The 20,587-nt window shown below is 40.2% G+C and overlaps 2 protein-coding genes across 3 annotated transcripts in view; both read left to right on the forward strand.

The window, feature by feature from the left end:
* The window catches only part of smchd1 (structural maintenance of chromosomes flexible hinge domain containing 1), a 75,004-nt gene extending 61,230 nt beyond the window's left edge, over window positions 1-13,774 (forward strand). For both annotated transcript variants that reach the window (XM_062994013.1, XM_062994014.1), the window contains 6 exons: window positions 504-613; window positions 1,421-1,491; window positions 5,754-5,928; window positions 8,550-8,708; window positions 9,061-9,153; window positions 12,446-13,774. In XM_062994013.1, the coding sequence (XP_062850083.1) occupies window positions 504-613; window positions 1,421-1,491; window positions 5,754-5,928; window positions 8,550-8,708; window positions 9,061-9,153; window positions 12,446-12,453 (616 nt within the window). In that variant the 3' untranslated portion in view covers window positions 12,454-13,774. The remainder of the gene's footprint in view (window positions 1-503; window positions 614-1,420; window positions 1,492-5,753; window positions 5,929-8,549; window positions 8,709-9,060; window positions 9,154-12,445) is intronic.
* A 3,445-nt stretch (window positions 13,775-17,219) lies between these two features.
* emilin2b (elastin microfibril interfacer 2b) overlaps window positions 17,220-20,587 on the forward strand; it is a 28,149-nt gene continuing 24,781 nt past the window's right edge. The window contains exon 1 of the mRNA XM_062993102.1: window positions 17,220-17,338. Coding sequence (XP_062849172.1) covers window positions 17,220-17,338 — 119 coding nt within the window. The remainder of the gene's footprint in view (window positions 17,339-20,587) is intronic.

Consider the following 20,587-nt stretch of genomic DNA (forward strand, 5'->3'; position numbering starts at 1 on the left):
AGCACTGCAGTGACAAGGGCATGGTGGTGGTGTGTTAGTGTGTGTTGTGCTGGTATGAGTGGATCAGACACAGCAGTGCTGCTGGAGTTTCCACTCATTGTCCAGTCTATTAGACACTCTTACCTAGTTGGTCCACCCTGTAGATGTAAAGTCAGAGACGATCGCTCATCTATTGCTGCTGTTTGAGTTGGTCATCTTCTAGACCTTCATCAGTGTTCACAGGATGCTGCCCTCAGGGCGCTGTTGGCTTGATATTTTCGGTATGAAAGGGGCCTAACAAAGCATGCAGAGAAACAGATGGACGACAGTCAGTAATTGTAGAACTACAAAGTGCTTCTATATGGTCAGTGGAGCTGATAAAATGGACAGTTAGTGTAGAATCAAGGAGGTGGTTTTAATGTTATGGCTGATCTGTGTATTTAAAGTTGTTCAGAAACCAACTTTTGTCTGGTCTTCTTTGTAAGCAGTTCTTTATTCATGTATGACTCTCATTTTTTTGTTAGGCCACTGCCTCACATCAGGAATGGTCAGTGTTTGTTCCAGCCAGTAGGGGACCCTGTTTATGCACGAGATCTGCTAATTTTTCCTGAGCATGCTGAGAGCTGTAACATGGGTGAGTTCTTGGAATAGTACACACACATACACACAATCTGTGCCCCTTTATACGCCTTCGTGACAGACAGATTTAAATGAGGACTAGCTGAGTCATTTATTCCTACTGGAGACAGCTAGGGTGGTGATGTTGAGTGAATGTGTTAGCGTGCAGTAGGATCCCCAATGTGTTGGTAGGGTTTTATTGCAGAAGCTCTTTTGGTGTATTGCAGCATTAACTTTAGCTGTGTGAGTAAACTCATGTCCTGTCTCTGAGTGTTTCCAGATGATACTCCAAGCCAGGGGGCTTTCATCGTTTACTATTGTGTTTGGAAGTACAGCGAAATGTTTATAACTAGAAGAAGCTGCAGGTATACATTGCATTATGTTACTGTGTAGAGAACAAGAACTGCACTAAGATATCCATTTTTATACCTTTTTCTGTGTGGGGGTCTGTGCACATGTTTCAGTTTGTGTTTGCCTCTTTACAACTTACATTTCAGTAGCTCCAGTTACATGTATGTTTAGTATTCAGAGTCGGTGTAAATATTTACGGTAATGGGTTGTATATGTGGTGGCTTTTATCTGTTCTCTTCCTACTCTGCTGCTACAGTTACATTTGGTTTGGGAATAATGAAAGACAGTATCACAATGAGGTAATCCTTTTGCTGAAGCAACTGGATAGTGTGTATGTTTGCATGACAGGCTTGTATATGGGGATCATTAAATTAAATGCTTTATGACAATCATAATCAAGAATGCTTTCCAACAGATAGAGGACAGCTTTGTGCATGCACTGTTGTTAATGAAGGGTGTTTTGTTTCCACAGTTTTCACAGTTCTTATTGGAGACACCATATTGGTGAATGATTTGGATTCCGCTAACCATTACCGCAAGCAGGTAAGTAAATGAGTGTGTCTGTGTCCTTGCATGTGTGATGAAGGTGTGGACATGCCGACAACATGAATCAAACAATGCCTTCCTTGTTGGATTACTAAAGAAATAATTCCTTTCATACACTATATTGCCAAAAGTATTCACTCACCCATCCAAATCATTGAATTCAGGTGTTCCAATCACTTCCATGGCCACAGGTGTATAAAACCAAGCACCTAGGCATGCAGACTGCTTCTACAAACATTAGTGAAAGAATGGGTCGCTCTCAGGAGCTCAGTGAATTTCAGCGTGGTACTATGATAGGATGCCACCTGTGCAACAAGTCCAGTCGTGAAATTTCCTCACTACTAAATATTCCACAGTCAACTGTTAGTGGTATTATAACAAAGTGGAAGCGATTGGGAATGACAGCAACTCAGCCATGAAGTAGTAGGCCACGTAAAATGACAGAGCGGGGTCGGCGGATGCTGAAACACATAGTGCGCAGAGGTCGCCAACTTTCTGCAGTCAATCACTACAGACCTCCAAACTTCATGTGGCCTTCAGATTAGCTCAGGAACAGTGCATAGAGAGCTTCATGGAATGGGTTTCCATGGCCGAGCAGCTGCATCCAAGCCTTACATCACCAAGCGCAATGCAATTTGTTGGGTGCAGTGGTGTAAAGCACGCCGCCACTGGACCGTAGAACAGTGGAGACGTGCTCTCTGGAGTGACGAATCACGCTTCTCCGTCTGGCAATTTGATGGACGAGTCTGGGTTTGGCAGTTGCCAGGAGAACGGTACTTGTCTGACTGCATTGTGCCAAGTGTAAAGTTTGGTGGAGGGGGGAATTGTCAATAATTCCCATAAACAAACTCCTAAACCTTGTGGAAAGCCTTCCCAGAAGAGTTGAAGCTGTTATAGCTGCAAAGGGTGGGTCGACATCATATTAAACCCTACGGATTAAGAATGGGACGTCACTCAAGTTCATACGTGCGTGAAGGCAGACGAGCGAATACATTTGGCAATACAGTGTATGCTTCTGTTAGGCTTCCCCAAAGCGTATTATTAGCCTGCATATTTATTTTTGGAACATTTTTACTCTCCTATTTATCTGGCCTTGTGACCTGCATAATGGTGCACTGATGTGTGTTCCCCCAATGGCTGAGTTTACATAATGCTATGATGCCATGAAATATTTGTGAGCCCAGCTCAGAATACAGGCACGACTGTTACCAGCTGCTGTACAAGAATTAAGCCCCTTCTTCAAAATCTGCACTGTATGGCTGGACTAAAGTTTGTTGCTGAGCATATTGACAAAGAACAAAAGAACACCAGCCTCTATCACCAAGCTTGCTTAACTGTTGACAGTGTTGCCCATGTTACAATAGCTTTTAATTAAAGGCAGACCTGCTTTCAGTGGTTGCTGGACTATACCCATCAATCCCGACATCTCCTCTTAGCTTAATGATAAATAAGTCTATGAATGTTATGGTCTAAAATTGGTTTATTTGATATGGGTTTAATATTTTAAAATACCAGCTTGTGGATTTTCTTTGAAATCCAGTCTACTTTTGGAACTAGAGCTTAGGTTAAAGTAAAATAGTCACATTTGGCTGTTTTTGAAAGTGGAGAATTGCTATATGATGCTTTAAGAGTTGCATTACCCTGAAAACTGTTTTAAACGAACAAAAATAGAGAAATCAAGTCAGTGACATTATTATATCAACTCCTAGTGATCAATGTAATGTAGGAGGTGCATGGTTTTATCTGCAGAAAATAAATCTTGTATCTGTTAGCAAAATCAGAAATTCAAATTAAATTAAAATGAATGTGCCGCCGCTCAGGTGGCACAGCGGTAAAAACACACGCTGCCACCAGAGCTGGGATCTCGAATACATCATATCGAATCTCAGCTCTGCCTTGCCGGCTGAGATTGAGCGGCCACATGAACAACGATTGGCCTGTTGTTCAGATGGGCGGGACTAAGCCGGATATGCGTCTCTCTGTCAGACTGGTGCAATTACGACCTCTGCTGGCTGCTTAGAGGCGCCTACACAGAGATGAGGAAAGAGTGCTCTTAGCGTGTGTCTCTCCGTACACAACACTAGATGGCACAACACTCGTCAATGTGTGGGTGATAAGATGCATACGGCATGCTGCCCACGTTTCGGAGGGAGCGTGGGTTAGCTTTGATCTCGCATGGATCGGCATAGGGCAATTGGACGTGCTAAAGGGGGAGAGAAAGGGAGAAAATGCATAAAAAAAAATTTTTTTAATGAATGGGCCGGTGTTTGTTTAATAACATTTACACAGTTTATATTAATATTATCACAAAGAAATGACACATTTTACAGTTTTATTTTATTTTATTTTAAAATGTATATTGTATGTTGGGTTCTACAGGTTTTTAGTCTTATATGTTAGTTTTTAGTGTTATAATTTTGTATAATGTCTGTGTTTTGTGTTGTAATGTTAATGTATTGTGTTGTAACGGAGCTACTGTGTTTTTATGCAAGACAAATTTCAGATCTTTGATCTGACAATAAAGTATTATCTATCTATCTATATATATATATACAGTGTATCACAAAAGTGAGTACACCCCTCACATTTCTGCAGATATTGAAGTATATCTTTTCATGGGACAACACTGACAAAATGACACTTTGACACAATGAAAAGTAGTCTGTGTGCAGCTTATATAACAGTGTAAATTTATTCTTCCCTCAAAATAACTCAATATACAGCCATTAATGTCTAAACCACCGGCAACAAAAGTGAGTACACCCCTAAGAGACTACACCCCTAAATGTCCAAATTGAGCACTGCTTGTCATTTTCCCTCCAAAATGTCATGTGACTCATTAGTGTTACTAGGTCTCAGGTGTGCATAGGGAGCAGGTGTGTTCAATTTAGTAGTACAGCTCTCACACTCTCTTATACTGGTCACTGAAAGTTCCAACATGGCACCTCATGGCAAAGAACTCTCTGAGGATCTTAAAAGACGAATTGTTGCGCTACATGAAGATGGCCAAGGCTACAAGAAGATTGCCAACACCCTGAAACTGAGCTGCAGCACAGTGGCCAAGATCATCCAGTGTTTTAAAAGAGCAGGGTTCACTCAGAACAGACCTCGCGTTGGTCGTCCAAAGAAGCTGAGTGCACGTGCTCAGCGTCACATCCAACTGCTGTCTTTGAAAGATAGGCGCAGGAGTGCTGTCAGCATTGCTGCAGAGATTGAAAAGGTGGGGGGTCAGCCTGTCAGTGCTCAGACCATACGCCGCACACTACATCAAATTGGTCTGCATGGCTGTCACCCCAGAAGGAAGCCTCTTCTGAAGTCTCTACACAAGAAAGCCCACAAACAGTTTGCTGAAGACATGTCAACAAAGGACATGGATTACTGGAACCATGTCCTATGGTCTGATGAGACCAAGATTAATTTGTTTGGTTCAGATGGTCTCAAGCATGTGTGGCGGCAATCAGGTGAGGAGTACAAAGATAAGTGTGTCATGCCTACAGTCAAGCATGGTGGTGGGAATGCCATGGTCTGGAGCTGCATGAGTGCAGCAGGTGTTGGGGAGTTACATTTCATTGAGGGACACATGAACTCCAATATGTACTGTGAAATACTGAAGCAGAGCATGATCCCCTCCCTCCGGAAACTGGGTCGCAGGGCAGTGTTCCAGCATGATAATGACCCCAAACACACCTCTAAGACGACCACTGCTTTATTGAAGAGGCTGAGGGTAAAGGTGATGGACTGGCCAAGCATGTCTCCAGACCTAAACCCAATAGAACATCTTTGGGGCATCCTCAAGCGGAAGGTGGAGGAGCGCAAAGTCTCGAATATCCGCCAGCTCCGTGATGTCGTCATGGAGGAGTGGAAAAGCATTCCAGTGGCAACCTGTGAAGCTCTGGTAAACTCCATGCCCAGGAGAGTTAAGGCAGTTCTGGGAAATAATGGTGGCCACACAAAATATTGACACTTCAGGAACTTTCACTAAGGGGTGTACTCACTTTTGTTGCCGGTGGTTTAGACATTAATGGCTGTATATTGAGTTATTTTGAGGGAAGAATAAATTTACACTGTTATATAAGCTGCACACAGACTACTTTTCATTGTGTCAAAGTGTCATTTTGTCAGTGTTGTCCCATGAAAAGATATACTTCAATATCTGCAGAAATGTGAGGGGTGTACTCACTTCTGTGATACACTGTATATATATAGCTAGCACATAAGATGTTTGTGTGTGTATGTGTGTGTGTGTTGTTGGTCGGCAGGTTGTCCAAAATAAAATGCAGTGTCCTACCCTGCTGACACGACAGGGTGATCGTATCCGTAGCAACGGCAAGTTTGGGGGTCTGCAAAACAAGGCTCCTCCTATAGAGAAGCTAAGAGGACAGGTGTTCAGCGCACCACTTCCTGATGAATATCACACCATTTACAAGCAGAAAGGTAAACCACAGAACTGACCACACTATTCATTTCAAGACGGTATGATATGGAATTAAAAATGAAAGTTGCTGATGGTTCTTTACCCCACGTTTGATCCTGGAGAGACAAAAATCATTTTTAAAATGATCAGTCTGTGATTGATTGTGTGAGGGATTGTTACACTGTGTGTACTGGGCCATTCATGTTTAAGAAGGTACTACCCAGTAAAGCCAATGCAGTGCAAATGACAAATATTTTTTTTACTTAGAAAAATAACCTGGCATTTTAAAAGCTTTTAAGTGCCCCCAGGTGGCGCAGCGGGATATTCCGCTAGCACACCAGCGCTGAGATTCTGAACTCCTCGGTTCGAAACTGGGTGTTGCCACCGGTCGGCTGGGCACCATCTAGCGGGCATAATTGGCAGTGCCTGCAGCAGACTCTAATTGGCTACTGGGGCGGGATGACCAGACTATGTGGGTGGGGTCTTCTAACGCTGTGCAAGGACCCTGATAAGCAGATAGAGGAGCCTGTGCAGAGTGCATAGGTGAACCAGCAGCGAAGTAGAAAAATGGGAGAAAATGCATAAATAAATAGAAAAAAAAGCTTTTGAGTGTATAAGGGGCCTAACATTCTCAAATGTGGTCAGTCACATGAAAGTTATTAAGGTAGTTTTCTTTCACCAGACAATAAATAATGCAATGTTTTGTGTTTTTTATGCTAAAGAAATTATTAAAATCTTCCATGTATTTTTTTCTGGGTGAATACCTTGCAATTGTGTAAATATTTAGGTGTCTATTCCCAAGTGTAGCTTGCAACTGGATGAATATAACCACCTCTTATAGTAAAATTGGGATTTGTAATTTTAAACTGTTGTAGCCAATAAAGAAAGAATATGACTGATCTTGTACTACTACTACTACTACTACGTACTTAATATTGCTTTTCTTAAAACCTACTGGTAGTCTGTATGACCCAAAGTTGGGTTACAACATGATCCCCCCAAGCTAGTCATGTCCGATTACCCTGATTGCGTCCTCTATACTGATTTGACCCTTTACCGCTGACTGAGGATGCCTTGATGAAAACATTCTTAACTGTGCACTGAAAAAGAGAGCGTTACACTTTATGTGATATATCATGATGAACCAAATCCTGCTTCAAGATTTCATCCCACTGAACACTTCCACTGCACTGCACTGACTAAGGTTAGCTTACTGTACTGAAGAATTCGTGCTGGCTCAGCTGTGTCATTTCTCTGCCAGACCACTTTAAGATGGAAATACTGAGCATGCTTTTTATGCTTTGAACTGGTCAGGCCTACACTGGAAAACAAGCCATAGTCCATAAAACATGCTATAGAACTTACTTTACACTGGAGGCAAAAGTTACAAAATTACAAAACATCTGTGGCAGCGGTAGCTCCGTGGTTAAGGTATTGAACTAATTATCAGAAGGTTGCCGATTCAAGCCAGACTGCCGCCTAGTTGAATTGTGAAGTCATAATACCATTTCACCTCATGTGTAACAGATTTTTTTAATCACGAAATTACCTGTGAAAAGCAGGAATTGAAGCAGATGTTGGCTACATAAAATATGCTACTGAAATCATATTTGTACAATCTACTACCTCACACCAGTATTTTGTTTCAAATTAGGAATCAATTAAATAAAGAATTAGGTTTTGAATGCACCCACTCACTTTCTTAACCACTTATCCAATTGGGGGGGTGGGTGCTGGAGCCAATCCCAGCTTTTCAATGGGCACAAGGCACACAGTAACACCCTGGACGGGCCACCAGTCCATTGCAGGGCAGACACACATACATACACACACACACACATACACACCCATTCAACTATAGGGCAATTCAGTGTCTTTAAGTAACCCGAATGCACGTCTTTGGACTGTGGGAGGAAACCGGAGCTCCCGGAGGAAACCCACGCAGACATGGGAAGAACATGCAAACTCCGCACAGAAAGGACCCGGACCGCCCCACCTGGGGATCGAACCCAGGACCTTCTTGCTGTGAGGTGACAGTGCTACCCACCGAGCCACCGTGCTGCTTGGTTTTGAATGCAATTAAATAATATTTTATTTTGTTTTCATCTTTTTATCACCGCTTTATCCTGGTCTGGGTTGTGGTGGGTCCAGTTTTCCTGAATGCAGTAATAACCCTCATCAGGGCGCCAATTTATCATGAGGCCTCCGCCATCCCCCCTCAGACACAGCCAATCTTGTCTGTATGTAGACATCTGACTGCTCAATATCACCACAGGGGTTTAAATCCTGGATCCCAGTGGTAGTGGGCACCACCCGAGTGCTCAATTACCTGGGTTTACACTTCATCTTTGGATACAATCTGTGAAACGTTTGACATGGTCTCATACTGTACTTAAAGTACTTTTTTTTTTTTTTTTTTTCCCACTGTGGTACACTGTGGCTTTTTACAACCCAATAACATGTGGCTGCACTAAATTGATTTTAGACATAAGTAAATGTGAGTGAATAGGTGAGTGTTTGATTCCCTGCTATGGACTTTTATTAGGGGACTAAAATGAAGACTGTATTGAATGTGTATTGTTTACTTTAGTCTTAGTTTGCCTCATGAGTGTTTTACTAGTGTGTGTGTTTGTTTGTATAGAATTGCTGCAGCAGTACTTAGTAGCTAAACAGAATGCATCAGAGGTCCAGGCTGAATATAACACCCAAAATGAGTACCTGCAGAGTCCTGGCATGAAACAGAAGCGACATGAACTCCGACAGCAAGAGGATAAGCTCAAAGACATTGAGAAACAAATCGGTAAGTGGCACAGTGTGTTAGCATCATGCTTTTTTTTTTTTTTTTTTTTTTTTACAAACTGCAGGTGTGAAAATATTTTTATCTTTTTAGTCTTTCAATAACACTTTTTGTTCAGTAATGAAGCAGCTGACAAGAGAAGTGCTTGCCTCCCCAAGGCAGTGATTTCTATTTCTAGCACTGTAGTATTCCTGTCCTTAACAGTTGAATGATAATTCTAACCAAAATTTTAATTACTTTTAGCATTTTGCTTGCTGTACCTTGACCAGATCGGTTTGGTTCAAGTTGAATCCAGCATGAAATCTAACTGGTTGGCAGAGTGTTGCTCATTTTGTGTGCTCGTGTGTATTTACAGCCAGCACTCCTGTACGCCCCTCACCCGGTTCAGGAGTGAAAAGAAGTCCTCAAGACGAGTCACCTGAACCTCTTCCAGTAAAAAGGATTCGGGGTAGGTCACAGAATCTCTTGGGTATGAATTTGCCTGGTAGCTGATGTATAAATCAAAAGGTTGACATTAAAACTAGTTATTCCATAACTATTTAAACAATCTTAATTCAGTACTAATTCAAAGGTTCATTATAACACTTTATGGAAATGTAGTCTGCAACTTTTTTGGTTAAAACCTAAATAAATAGCATTACTGAGCAGAGGAAAAAAAGACCTGCACCCTGTAAAGCCTAAACAAAGCGTTTTCAAGCTTTTACTTCAGGACTCAGGACTTAAATCTTACAATTATACAATCATTTGAAACAAACCTCTTGAACTCTATTTTAAAACAATTAGTCCATGTTCAAGATTTATTTACTATAATGAATGCAAAACATACATAAAAGAAAATTGACCCTACTATCACACATATCATCACTGATTGGAATTTGAAATGTAGCCTGTAGAAAAACAACCAGCCTGGTAATGCCGCTGACAAGGCCGACCTACATTGTTGTCGAAGACTCGTCAGAACACGCCAGTGTTCATGCTTCAAATATTATGTGGCCATATGCTGTCCTGATTACATCCAGAAGTTATGTGACTCATCAGGTCACACAGACACACTTAACCCCTTTTACTTGTAATTAGCGCTGACCACTTGTGTTCTGTTAACTGGAGGCTAATCTAAACTGGCGGTATAAACAGGCCCTAGATATCTGAAAGAAGAGAAAGGGTTTGCAGCAAAATTGGCAACCCGCACAAACATTATTTATTGAAGTTTTGGGAAGTTTTGAAATTCAGTACGTATCTTAATTAGAGGCATACTTCAGCTTTAAATCTCAGGTACATAACATAAACCATAAAAAAGGATTTGTTTATGTTCTTAATAACAGACAAAAGCAGAATCCAGAAATGGCTTTTTTAGCTAACTGATTGGTTGTATATCTGGATTTAGTCCATGGTTTCTTATCCATTTGGCCATGGACCACATGTGGATCATAAATTACCAGGTCTTACCGGGCACATCTTATGTAATGGAATTAAAAATAAAGCAAACATACATCTTCATATTATTATTAAATATTTTATGTGTTTGTTAACCAAAGATCATCTTTTGCTCACAGTCTTTTATTCATAGTGCTGCTAAAAACAAAAATGGGCCTTGATTTGGAAAAAAGGTTGCAAATACATTTATTATTGCATTTACATTTTTACATTTACGTTACGTTACATTTTCAGCATTTAGCAGATGCCTTTATCCAAAGCAACTTACATTACGGTTACACTATACAGTCTGAGCAACTGAGGGTTAAGGGCCTTGCTCAAGGGCCCTACAGCAGCAACCTGGCAGTGGTGGGGCTTGAACCAGCGACCTTCTAAATACTAGTCCAGTACCCTAACCACCCTAACCACTAGTCTATGGCATTTAGCAGACTTTTTTCAAAGTGACTTACAATTAATTTGAGCATTTGAGCGTTAAGGGCCTTACACAGTGGCCCAACAGTGGCAACTTGGTGGTGGTGGTGAGGCTTGAGCCAGCAGCCTTTTGATTAGTAGTTCAGTACCTTAAATGCCTAAGCCCTTTTCTTGTTTTAAATGATGTGGCCCTTCTTCCACAGACAGTCATTACAGGAAACCAAGAAACTGGTTTTCCAGTAATATTGAAGTAATATAACATTGTGTAATATAACACACCCTTAGGCTAACCCTACCTTTACTTCTTATAAATAATATATTGGTAGATTCTCCTGTCTAGCATTGTACAATATGTTTACAGGGGAAAACACAATCTGCAGTTCAGCTTTTAACCACAAGAGACAAAAGAGGGTAAAAAATTATTAGGGTACTGAGAGCAGTGGCTATCCTTACCTCATGTGAGACCAAGTGACGGTTCCATAGGCACACCAAATAATTACCTTTCTGCAGTGTTTTCATTTGCTTACAGCCTGTTGACCCAGGTTTTATATTCATGCAAGTTTACTCATTTATGTTTTTTTTTTACTCTGAATGTTTAACAAATGAGTGCAAGGGTGGCACAGTGGCTAAGTGGGTAGCACTGTCGCCTCACAGCAAGAAGGTCCTGGGTTCGGTCCCCAGGTAGGGAGGTCCGGGTCCTTTCTGTGTGGAGTTTGCATGTTCTCCCTGTGTCTGCAGCAGAGAAGTTACAAAATACGAGTCCGAGTCAAGTCACAAGTCTTTAGGCTAGAGTCCGAGTCAAGTCACAAGTCTTTAGGCTAGAGTGCGTGTCAAGTCACGAGTCTTTAAGCTAGAGTCAATATAATATACACGAAACATATATTGGAAATGTAGCATAGAAACAAATAATATTTAAGTTCAGATAAAAAAACAACAACAGATTAGCGACTGTATTTTGCTGTTTTACTTAGTGCCTTTACTTTCCTAGGTACCAGTTAAACGCTTAAACTAATACATTTTGTTTTCACTGCAAAACAAAAGCGCACGATAAATCAGGCACAGCGGCCAACATCCAAAGCTTACCTTAACTTCTGTACTTTAAGATGCTATTAAATTTATAACCATGTGTTAGGAATATAATCCGTTATTTTGTAAATGTGCTTATAATTAAAAACCTTCAAACTTTTCCCGATTGTGAAGTAGAACACGTACTCGTTAGAAAGCCAATCAAGCGTTTCATTAACACATCATCTGTGTGACGGTGCAAAGTAAATAAATACAAATAACAGCATTTCTTACTAACAATTAAAATCAGAAGGTCTGATTGGTTCAGAAAGCGGTTCTTCCAACCATTCCTTCCAGCCAATTCTGTAGGAGCATTTCATTCACACCAGCTGTTCCAGTGAAGTGCACTACGTAGGGTATTCCACCATTTTAAGTGAGATTCCAAAGGTAGGGAGCGACGCTTCATCACTACGCCGGAAGCTGGCTGGAACATTTACCCATTGCGTGCATTGTGGGCTAAAACGGCTGGAGCGTTATTAGCATTTTTTGAGAGTCACGAGTCGAGTCTGAAGTCGCTGTGTGTGCAACTTATGTGCAACTCGGACTTGAGTCACAGGCTCGAGGGGGTTTACTCCGGGTGCTCCGGTTTCCTCCCACAGTCCAAAGACATGCAAGTGAGGTGAATTGGAGATACTAAACTGTCCAGGACTGTGTTTGATATAACCTTGTGTGAACTGTGTAATGAGTAACTACCGTTCCTGTCATAAATGTAACCAAAGTGTAAAACATGACGTTAAAATCCCAATAAACAAACAAATGACTGCAACTTTTAAACAGTATAAAATGCTTAAACCATGTTTAATCCTTTCATGTATTACTTTTTTTAACAGAATCCTAAAAGGCATCAACTGTGACAAGCAAAATCATTTCTACAAAGTGCTGATCAACTGCTGCAAAACTGATCAAAAAACATATCAGTAGATGAATTATTTGAATGTAAAATGTTTTTTTTAATTAATTACACTGTCCTTATCAAGACTGCAGAATTTCTCAGCTGTTTGTTTTTGATACTTTAGGAAACTTTAGGAAATATTTATAACTGCTTTATTACTGCTTTTTTTAAATGGATTTTTTGCTACACACTTCTGTAACTGTTTCTGTTTATTGTAAACAAAAAAGGGAGCTCAGGTTATGGACCATGTCCACAATGTGTTTTGTATATTTTTTTCTCGGGGGTGGGTTTTAAAATATGTGTATATAAACAACATAACTCTTGATTTTCTTTAAAGTCTTTTTTTAGCAATTAAAGCTTTCTGGCTTTTGGAAAATGAACTGTAGAAGGTTCCTCATGACGCTGCTTTTTCTTTTTTTGTTTATGCATTTTCTCCCCTTTTTTTCCCTTTTAGCGTGTCCAATTGCCCAATTGCGTCATGCTTCCTCTCCACCAATGCCAATCCCTGCTCTGATTGAGTAGAACAAAGCTAACCCACGCCCCCTCCGACACGTGGGAAGCATGCCGTATGCATCTTATCACCTACACTTTGACGAGTGCAGTGCAGCTCAGCACTGTGTACAGAGAGACACACCCTGAGAGCACTCTCTTCTCATCTCTGTGCAGGCGCCATCAATCAGCCAGCAGAGGTCGTAATTGCACCAGTCATGGGAGAGATACCCCATATCACCTCAGATATAGTCCCGCCCATATCTGAACAACAGGCCAATCGTTGTTCATGTGGCCCTTAGCCGGCAGGCAGAGCTGAGATTCGATACGATGTATTCGAGATCCCAGCTCTGGTTCCAGCGTGTGTTTTTACTGCTGCGCCTCCTGAGCGGCCTCTGCTTTTTCTTTTTAACTCTGTTTAGATCTGTGTGCTCATTCGATGAGTCAGTAGTTACTACATGCCCTTGCAGTGAAGGCAGAACTGTGCCGGGCCTTATGGTTTATCTTTGCTAATTAGGCAGCCACAGATTATTAAAATTCTCCAGCTTTTTTAAATTTGTTGCCACATTTGTAGTAAATGGCCTGTTAAATCAGGCAGATTTTCTGCCATGTGTTCGTGTGCTGATGTATGGAGTAAGTAACTTTTTTAATTTAAGCTTTTCTTTAGGTGTATGAAATCCATGTGCGATGGTACCCCAAAAGCCAGCAGACATGTTGTGCTTTGTACTTTTATAAGCAATGTAAAAGACCTAATTTGAAAATAAATTTATTTCTGATACATCTAAAGCTATTTATTTGTGTTGCATTAACTCAATTTTTTAAACCCTTTTGGTGAGGCGATAGTAAGCAAAGCTACCAACTGTATCACCAAACCATCATATGAAGCATGCCTAATAAGTACACCACTAATAATAGTATTATTACTATTTTGATACTCTTTTTATGTTGTATGTCATTTGAGACACAGCATCTGCTTTTAGTCTTGCCAACAGCCAAGCTTAACTATACCTGGTTTCAAATCTCAGCTGTGCCATCAAGGTAGTCAGGCACTGAACAGACACACTTAACTTGATGGAGTATCACTTTGTTGCTGCTGCAGTATTTGGAGTCAACCATATACACTATATTGCCAAAGGTATTCACTCACCCATCCAAATAATTTAGTTCAGGTGTTCCAATTACTTCCATGGCCACAGGCATGCAGACTGCTTCTACAAACATATTTGTGAAAGAATGGCAGAGCGGAGTCAGCGGATGCTGAGGCGCATAGTGCGCAGAGGTCACCAACTTGCTGCAGAGTCAATCGCTACAGACCTCCAAACTTCATGTGGCCTTCAGATTAGCTCAAGAACAGGGTGTAGAGAGCTTCATGGAATGGGTTTCCATGGCCGAGCAGCTGCATCCAGGCCTTACATCACCAAGCGTCGGATGCAGTGGTGTAAAGCACGCCGCCACTGGACTCTAGAGCAGTGGAGACGTGTTCTCTGGAGTGACGAATCACGCTTCTCCGTCTGGCAATCCGATGGTTGCCAGGAGAACAGTACTTGTCTGAGTTTGGTGGAGGGGGGATTATGGTGTGGGGTTGTTTTTCAGGAGTTGGGCTCGACCCCTTAGTTCCAGTGAAAGAAACTCTTACTGCTTCAGCATACCAACAATTTCATGTTCATAACTTTGTGGGAACGGTTTGGGGATGGCCCATTCCTGTTCCAACATGACTGCGCACCAGTGCACAAAGCAAGGTCCATAAAGACATGGATGAGCCAGTTTGGTGTGGAAGAACCTAACTGGCCTGACCTCAACCTGATAGAACACTTTGGGATGAATTAGAGCGGAGACTGTGAGCCAGACCTTCTCGTCCAACATCAGTGTCTGACCTCACAAATGCGCTTCTGGAAGAATGGTCAAAAATTCCCATAAACACACTCCTAAACCTTGTGGAAAGCCTTCTCTGAAGAGTTGAAGCTGTTATAGCTGCAAAGGGTGGGCCGACATCATATTAAACCCTATGGATTAAGAATGGGATGTCACTGAAGTTTATATGCGTGTGAAGGCAGACGAGCAAATACTTTTGGCAATGTAGTGTAGATGGACTCAAATCTAGACAGTTTAGAACTTGTTTTTGGTAAATAACTTCAGTCCACTATATTTTAAACTATTTTGTTAATGTATTGCCTTAGCAAAACAGCCTTGTTTATGTGCCGCCAGTATTTTGTTTAAACAGACAATCCAGTGTGTACTTTTACCTGTTATTACGGCTTGTGTATTACATACTTTCTCATTTTATGGACAACTGCAATCATATATTGTACGATTCAAGTATTATGTAAACAAGTGTAAGTTAAAGGGTAAGCTGCTGCACAATTACGCTGGTACTTCAAGACAGACGCCACAAATGACAAGGCTCAGCAATAATATTCTGCTTTCCCACACTCCACTAAGACCAATTAGAACCTCACTGTCAAGCCAATCCCAAATTTTTTTGTGTTGCGTGTCTCAACATGGGACATTGCTGCATTTAGGTGCTGTCACAAACTGTTTGTTTCCTTTAAACAACATGTATCGCTTAAGGTTTTAACAAAACACCTATACAGATTAGGCATGTAAAACAAGCCTATCATTAACATGGCTATGAAGGCCGCCATGCATGAAAGATTCCTCTGCTCCTTATTGTCACTTCAATTAGCAAAATACTTAATGTTAATGTGTATATACTGTATATATATATATATATATATTGACCATAACATTAAAACCACCTCCTTGTTTCTACACTCACTACTCACTGTCTATTTTATCAGCTCCACGTACCATATAGAAGCACTTTGTAGTTCTACAATTACTGACTGTAGTCCATCTGTTTCTCTGCATTCTTTGTTAGCCCCCTTTCATGCTGTTCTTCAATGGTCAGGACCCCAACAGAGTAGATATTATTTAGGTGGTGGATCATTCTCAGCACTGCAGTGACACTGACATGGTCGTGGTGTGTTAGTGTGTGTTGTGCTGGTATGAGTGGATCAGACACAGCAGCACTGCTGGAGTTTTTAAACACCTCACTGTCACTGCTGGACTGAGAATAGTCCACCAACCAAAAATATGTCCAGCTAAAAGTGCCCCGTGGGCAGCGTCCTGTGACCACTGATGAAGGTCTAGAAGATGACCGACTCAAACATAAGCAATAGATGAGCGATCGTCTCTGACTTTACATCTACAAGGTGAACCAACTAGGTAGGAGTGTCTAATAGAGTGGACAGTGAGTGGACACAATATAAAAAAACTCCAGCAGCATTGCTGTGTCTGATCCACTCATACCAGCACAACACACACTAACACCACCACCATGTCAGTGTCACTGCAGTGCTGAGAATGATCCACCACCCAAACAATACCTGCTCTGTGGTGTTCCTGACCATTGAAGAACAGGGTGAAAGCAGGTTAAAAAGATATGTAGAGAAACAGATGGACTACAGTCAGTAGTTGTAGAACTACAAAGTGTTCCTATATGGTAAGTGGAGCTGATAAAATGGACAGTGTGTAGAAACCAGGAGGTGGTTTTAATGGTATGTCTGATCATGTATATTTGTATAGAATACACTTTTTTAAACTCTATTCATTAAAAATTTCAAAAATAAATTACATCACTTTTCTACATGGTCATCTTTCGATTCATTTTTCAGCGTCATACCAACTTTGTAATGCCATCAGCAAAAATGTTTTGGATTGAGCGCATAGCCACTAATGCACCACTGCTTATACATCATCACATTAAAATCTTCTTCCCCTTAAAGCTTCTTTGAGCGGTCCAAAACAGTGGAAATCAGATGGCACTAAATCTGGTGTATAAGCTCTCTCTTTCTCAGTCTCTCAGACATGATCAATTACTACTCCTCCCACCTTGACTGTTTCCAACCAAAATATAAAAGTGCGGAAACTTTTTAAAGATCACCCCTTCCCCAGAATTGTCCTTGTATTACTTGGAAAAAGTTACAGCATGTCTTGATACAGAGCTTTAGGCAGGTTAAAGGGGGGCTGGTCGGAAGCGGACTGATGTTAATGAAGCTGCAGTAAAAAGTTCACGGGGGAGGAGAGAACAGCATCTGTACTGCTCACACACACACACACGCACACGCATCAGTCAGTCTTATACGCAGTTAGCACCTATACACACACTTCTCTGATTCTTGTTTCTAAACTTGTTTAACATGAAGTTTGGGTGTGTTAGCTCCATGTTGCAGTCTGCAGCATTTCTTCTGCTCATCTTGCCTTTGATTGATGCAACTTTTCCACTATATAATTTATTCCAGGGCGCTCCATACTACAACTCCTTTCCCCAGCAGCGGAACAAGTGAGTATACTGCTCTCAGTACTGTTTCTTACAATTACTGCATGACAATATGTGTAACATCGTTCAGTTAATGCACATTTACACGATGTTGCACTTAGATTCCTTACAGCAAATGAATGAAATAAAATGCCTGGTCATCATAATGAACAAACAAAAAATAACAATAACAGCAGCAATTGTACTTTTCATTTCTTTCTTTTGATATTTTCAACGTTCTTTTGATTTAGTAGTAAAATGTTGTTCTGGAACGTTGTAACAACCATCAAACAACTGTTTTGTAGTGTATTAGTGTGCAAATTTTGAAATACACTGTACCAGTTCTCAGCAAAGGTATATTGATCTATTAAAAGTGCCAACAAATCTAACTGATAAACAAGAATATGAAATAAAAAAGGTTCTTAAATAAATATAAGATCATGCAGCATGTAACAACCCATTATTTATTATGTACAGTAGACCCTTGACTTACAAATTTAATTGGTTCCGAAGGGCTGTTCTTAAGTCAAAATGTTCGTTAGTTAAACCTATTTTTCCCATAAGAAATCATGTAAATAGAATTAATCCGTGCCAGACCTCCCAAACCACCCCCTTACCTAACCTCTCTAATGTCTTAAAAGTGTATTTTCCCTTAATCTTAAATTATAGAATAGATAATACAGTAATAAACAACAATACACAGTAGTACTTTACTGTACATAAAACACACACAACATTTCAGTACAGTACGTGTGCTGTATTATACACCATAATAAATTTCCTTCTTTTTTTATAAAATGTATCTACCAGAAACAACAATAGCTCTCATATTTCTCTATTATTTCCTTCTTTATTTCAATAGTTATGTATTTTGTTGGTGTAATTGCACAAAAAAAGAATACTTTACTCAGCGACTTCCTTCTTCTCTCTCACTCACTGTCCCCTCTGTCTGATACATAGGGACAGCTACTGGCAGGAGTAATTATACAACACAACAAATTGATATTTTTTTATTTTCTCACCCATGCGAGTCCTCTGCACGTTCTTTGGGGACATTTTAATACTTAATTTTACAAAATATAAAGAAAACACCGGAAAAACACCGTCCGTTGTCCGAATGTTCACTTACTGTATATATATAGCGAGAGAGAGACGCTCTGAGTCAACTTGTTCGTGACGTCACGTGTTTCGCGAATTTCGGTTCGTAATCCGAAATTTGTTTGTATGTTAAGTTGAAAAAGATCGTTCGTAACCCGAAATGTTCGTATGGTAAACCGTTCGTAACTCAAGGGTCTACTGTACATTATAACTTGGCTAAATATGTTAACTTGTGGCATAACTTTTAATAAAAACCTTTTGTTTGTTGGCATGGTGGCTAAGTGGGTAGCACTGTCGCCTCACAGCAAGAAGGTCCTGGGTTCGATCCCCAGGTGGGGTGGTCCAGGTCCTTTCTGTGTGGAATTTGCATGTTCTCCCTGTGTGTGCGGGGGTTTCCTCCAGGTACTCTGGTTTCCTCCCACAGTCCAAAGACATGCAAGTGAGGTAAATTGGAGACACTAAATTGTCCAAGACTGTGTTCGATGTAACCTTGTAACTGATGAACCTTGTGTAATGAGTAACTACCGTTCCTGTGTCCTGTCATGAATGTAACCAAAGTGTAAATCATGACTTTAAAATCCTGATAAACAAACAAACTAACTTAATAAGGTATGAGTTTAAAATTATACAGCCACATGTATTCAGTTTTAAACTATTGTGTAATATTTGACTTTCAAAACCAAAAATTCAAAGGAAAACAGCCAATCGTTTTTTTTTTTGTTTTTTTTTTAATAACTGATAAGACAGGTGAACACACAGTTTTGTAATGTTTATCAAAAACATCCCACCTTGGGTCATGCAACAGAATTGTAATCAAGTTAAAGTCTGAAATCTAACTTAGCCATTCCAATTCACTATTGTTCTTTTTAAATCAATGTGTTTTTGTTCTATTGATTCACTAATGTACTAATGTGAGTCATTGTTTTGATGAATCTTTCAACTTCTTCTAACCTTCGGATGGTTCACTGATACACTGAAAAAACTGTAAAATTCCTGTAAAATTCTTAATAAAATGTAAAATTCCTGTAAAATTCTTAATAAAATGTAAAATTCCTCACTTCTCAATGATTAAAAACTTTCCATCCCAAACCATGAAATGAAGTTTTGGTGTGCTGTGCAGTGCCTTTTGATTTACACTATATAGCACTTCCAAAATTGTTTTAGTTTGTATGTACATGCACGCCTCAATTTTGCCTTCTTATTTAAAACCAATATTTTTTATTAGTCCGTTGGGACAGATTCACAAACCTTGACTTAAAATTTTTGTGTTATGTGTTAAACAAACAAAAAGAAAAGTACAGTTGTTTCTTATTGGAATGTGATTTCCTTTTGTTAGAGCTCCTTATATGAGTAATGTATGAGTGATTAATGCAAAAAAATTGAGAAGGATTTAAAGGATTACCAATGTTTGACTACTTTTGCCCTTTGACTAAGGAGTCTCACACAGTTATATGGGCAGCACGGTGGCTAAGTGGGTAGCACTGTCGCCTCACAGCAAGAAGGTCCTGGGTTCGATCCGCAGGTGGGGTGGTCCGGGTCCTTTCTGTGTGGAATTTGAATGTTCTCCCTGTGTCTGTGTGGGTTTACAGTCCAAAGACATGCAAGTGAGGTGAATTGGAGATACAAAATTGTCCATGACTGTGTTCGATATAACCTGATGAACCTTGTGTAATGAGTAACTACTGTTTACTGTCATGAATGTATCCATGTTAAAATCCTAATAAACAAACAAACAAACACACAGTTATATAGCCCAGTTGACACCCGATAATATCACCCTTGAAAAATGTATTATGATTGTCCAGTATCATTGTTATACTGACATAAAGCCTGATCCCCTCAACCTGCAGCCTATTTCTAAATATTTTTGCCTGTGTGCAGCCCACAAGACTGACATTTGGCCACTGCTGTAGCATGTTGTGACCCAGCTGTTTAAAATCACTGGTCTAGATCTACTGATAAGCACATAATGGTCTAGATCTAATGATAAGCATGTAATTGGTCTAGATCTAATGATGAGTACATAATTGGTCTAGATCTACTGATGAGGATATAATTGGTGTAGCTCTAATAACGAGCACATAATTAGGGTAGATCCACAAATAAAAATGTAATTGATTTTATTTCACACGAGCATATTATTAAAATTTTCTTTTGTATTAACTTACATGTTTT

This window comes from Trichomycterus rosablanca, chromosome 4 (genome assembly GCF_030014385.1).
Source record: "Trichomycterus rosablanca isolate fTriRos1 chromosome 4, fTriRos1.hap1, whole genome shotgun sequence".
NCBI classification, from domain to species: Eukaryota; Metazoa; Chordata; class Actinopteri; order Siluriformes; family Trichomycteridae; genus Trichomycterus; species Trichomycterus rosablanca.